This window comes from Entamoeba nuttalli (genome assembly GCF_000257125.1).
Source record: "Entamoeba nuttalli P19 unplaced genomic scaffold asmbl_2619, whole genome shotgun sequence".
Taxonomy (NCBI): domain Eukaryota; phylum Evosea; order Mastigamoebida; family Endamoebidae; genus Entamoeba; species Entamoeba nuttalli.
In genome coordinates, this window is record NW_008575469.1 from 1 (window position 1) to 3,803 (window position 3,803).

At 29.7% G+C, this 3,803-nt stretch overlaps 2 protein-coding genes across 2 annotated transcripts; one reads left to right on the forward strand and one right to left on the reverse strand.

The window, feature by feature from the left end:
* Positions 1–553: 553 nt before the first annotated feature.
* Positions 554–1,828, forward strand: ENU1_034850 (hypothetical protein; the record flags this gene model as incomplete). Its single annotated transcript, XM_008857400.1, has 1 exon — positions 554–1,828. The coding sequence occupies one exon, from the start codon at positions 554–556 to the stop codon at positions 1,826–1,828; it is 1,275 nt and encodes a 424-aa protein (XP_008855622.1).
* A 32-nt stretch (positions 1,829–1,860) lies between these two features.
* ENU1_034860 (alpha/beta hydrolase fold protein, putative) lies at positions 1,861–3,075 on the reverse strand (the record flags this gene model as incomplete). Its single annotated transcript, XM_008857401.1, has 1 exon — positions 1,861–3,075. One exon carries the CDS (start codon positions 3,073–3,075, stop codon positions 1,861–1,863), a length of 1,215 nt encoding a protein of 404 aa, XP_008855623.1.
* Between the last annotated feature and the right edge of the window lie 728 nt (positions 3,076–3,803).

Genomic DNA, 3,803 nt, shown 5'->3' on the forward strand with positions numbered 1-3,803 from the left:
TCTGTTCTTGATAACCTTAAGGAATCCCATTGTACTGATTATAAAAGGGTTACTTGTTTTTATAGTGTCTATACTATTTACTGGGGTTTCAGAATAGTTTTATGTTTAATTCTTTTTCTATTAATTTTTATTTCTTAATGTTTGGTGTTTTATGTGTTTGAACATAATTTAACTAGAAAAGATTTATAGGGTTAAGATCTTTAGGTTTTCCAGTTACTTAATTTTTTTTTATAATACATCTTTGGTGTTTAGTTTTGTCTTAAAGACTTGGAAGATTTAGTTTATATGCAATGTATAAATTGCTACTGATAGATTATTTTCATGGTTATGCTTTTTTATTATATTTTATCAATAAAAAGTGAGATTGTACTTTTTAGAGACAGATTATCATAAAATAAGATTTTACCAAAAACTGTTTCAAGAATAGTTTTCTACTCCAAATCCTTATTATTTGAATATACTCTTATAAAAAAGAAAAACAAAAATCAAAGTAGAAAGATGCTTCTTATTGAAGTAAATCCTTTTGACTCAATCTGGATCTTACAATTTAGTGATGACCTTTCAAAAAAGAACGTTTACTATTCCAGCAGAACAGTCTAAGCCTGTACCTCCTGTTCCTCAAAAAAAAATAGCACCTCCTACACCTTCAAAATGTGCACCACCTCTTCCGACAAAAAATGCACCACCAGTACCTCTGAAGAAGGTTGTACCACCACCTGGTCACCCAACAATTAGTGAAGAAGAACATGTTCCACCAATTCCTGAACATAAACATGAAGCACCACCAATTCCTGAACATTTATCAGTTAACGCGTCTCAAAGAAATAAAGAAATTACACAAAATAAATCAAAAGAAAAAAAAGAATTAGCTAAAGATATTGCCGGAGATGTTAAAGATGTATATAATAAAATGCCATCTATGACTGAAGAACAAAAACAACATGCTAAAGAAGAGGCTTCTAAGGCTGGAAAAACAGCATATTCTGGTGCTAAGAAAGCAGTTAAAAGTGAAGAGTTTAAACAAGCTAAAAGTCAAGTTGCCAGTGGTGCTAAAGCAGCTGTTCATAGTAAACAATTTAAAGCATTTACTAGTGGACTTGCTAAAGGAACTAAATCAGCTGTTAAAGGAGATGCATCAGCAAAAGATGTTTGGAAAGAGTCAACAAAAGATATACCAGATCTTGACGAAGACCAAAAAAAAGATTTAAAACAACGAGGAAAAGAAGCTAGTAAGACAGCTAAAACAAGTTATGAAAAGGCGTCTCAAACTGAAGAATGGAAACAAGCCAAAGAACAAACAAAAACAATTTCTAAAGAAGTCTATGAAAGTGAACAATTCCAAGTAGCTAAAAAAGAAGGAGAAAAGAAAACTGCTCAACGCATGACTGGAAGAGAAGATGCTGAATTTGATCCTAGTATCACAATGCAAACATCTGTTAAACCAACTATTGTTACTGATGAAAATGGAAAAAAGAAACTTGGAGTTGGAATTACTGTAAAACCTAAATTTGCAATGGATGGTGATGAAATTAACACTAATGCACCTGCTATGACTGTTAACAGTACTGTCGATCCAAAATTAAAGAAGAATGAAGATGGTACTACTGGTATAGACTGGGGAATGAAACCACAAAAACCAGTTGTATCAAACGAAGTACCAAAAGGTGATGGACCAGAATTTTCATTTGATACTAAAGTGAAGCCTAAAGTCGAATATGATGAGTTTGGACAACCTAAAATGAAAATGGACACACAAACGGGTAACTATGGTGCTTCTTGTAAAGGGCATTCTATCAACGAACAACAAATTAAGGAAATTACAAAATAAACCAAATAAGTTGTTCTTTATAATAATCAACTTTAATTTAATTCATTTAATTGAAGAAATTCTTGTTGGATTTCATTCAACTTACCTGATTTAAATAATTCATTCATCTTTTTCATAAAACCTAATGATAAATCATCGTAATATCCTTTTTCTCCCTCTTTAAATGTCCAAGACAGATGTCCACCAGTCTTTGTTGCTAATGGAGTATAAAATGGTGAAACAGATGCAATAGTTCTTGATCGTTCAAATAAGGCACGTGTCATAATAGCAACAGGGTCATCTGCTGAATTAAGAGATATACATGGAATATAACATTTAGGTAGAAAGTGGTGCATTTGTTCTACATCATAATAATAATTTGCAGGACAACCATAGTTAAAAGCCTTTGAAGTAAAACCATCATCAAATTGTTTCATTGATTTTGACATATAAATCTTTGGAACATCACCAACCATTTTTCCTTTCTTAATTTCTTCTAAGAAAGCGTTTTGGTTCTTTTTAACTAATTTTAATTCAAATGAAGAAAACGTTTCATCTAATGCAGGGCATAATGATAACATCATAGATATAAGGTATGGTGATGGTGAAATAGCAACACAACACACAATATTTCTTTCTTTACAAAATTTAGAATGTCTACTAACCAATCCTAATATTGTATTTGCTCCTAATGAATATCCCATTAAGTCTATTGGTGCTGTTGGATATTTTTGATGAATAATATTAATTGCTTGCATAGGATCATCAAATAAGCATGAGTGATATGCTTTAGGTATTTTTAATGTTGTTCCTGCACACCCTCTATTAGTTAATACACAACATCGATAACCTTCTTTCATTGCATAAAATGAATTTCGTTGAATATATGGCTCTCTGCAACCACCAGCAAGCCCATGGAAGATAAGTAGTATAGGTGCGTCTTCAGGTAATTGTTCTTGGTTCTGTCCCCAATCCATAGCAAATTCACCTCCATCAGGAGCATTAACCATTGTTCTGTCAAATTCAATAATTGGGCATTTAAAACGAACCGCACCTCCTATAATAGTTTGAAGAATTCCTCCTGAAATCCAAAATGGAAGGGTGTATGGTTTTAAATATGGTTTTAACGCTTCTTCTGTTTCTTTGTGAATTGGAGAATCAAAACCACTTGCAAGGTTTCTTGGAGTTTCAGTTATAGTAAGTGGGAATGAAATGTATAAACAAAGGAACACAAGAAATGCAATAAGATGGAGAGTAATTAGTGACATAATTGTAAGTAGCATTAATATAATTTGAATGTATTCAATGTAATTTCTTTTTGTGTATAATAAGTATCTTTTAAACAATACAAATAATGTGAATATTACACAAATTGGCATTGGAGCTCCCATACCACAGTAATATTCAATAAATTAATTTAGTTTCATATAGGATTTTTATTAAAATAATAATATAACTTTTTTAATGAAATAAAAGTACTTATTAAATTAATTTTGTTATTTATCTTTATTTATTTTCTCTGTGTTTGGTCAATTAAAATACTATTTTTCTTGTAACAAATAAATTAAGAAGAAATTCACGTGTTACTCTACTTAAAAAGTATTTAATCAAAAACAAACTATAACAAAAGAATGCCTTGAAAGTTTTTCGCTTTTAAATATTAAAAACTATAAGAGTTTGAAAAAAGAAGATAAAATTCTTCCAAATTTGGTTTTTAATTTTTGTATTATATCATTGAAAAAGCTAGAAATTATGTTAAATCACACTCTGGATTAATTAATTATTTAAGACATAGCATAGTATTCACCAACACATTTACTAACTATTCACTTGTTTTTAGAAATATTATTAAAAATTAATTAATTATTATTACCAAGAGTATATAAAATGTAGTCAAATATAAAATATATTTAGTTATTGTATTTAATTAATGGTTGTACTGATTCATAGTAATGATATGAGTAATTTTTTATTTAAAGAGAGTCTTTTTAACTTC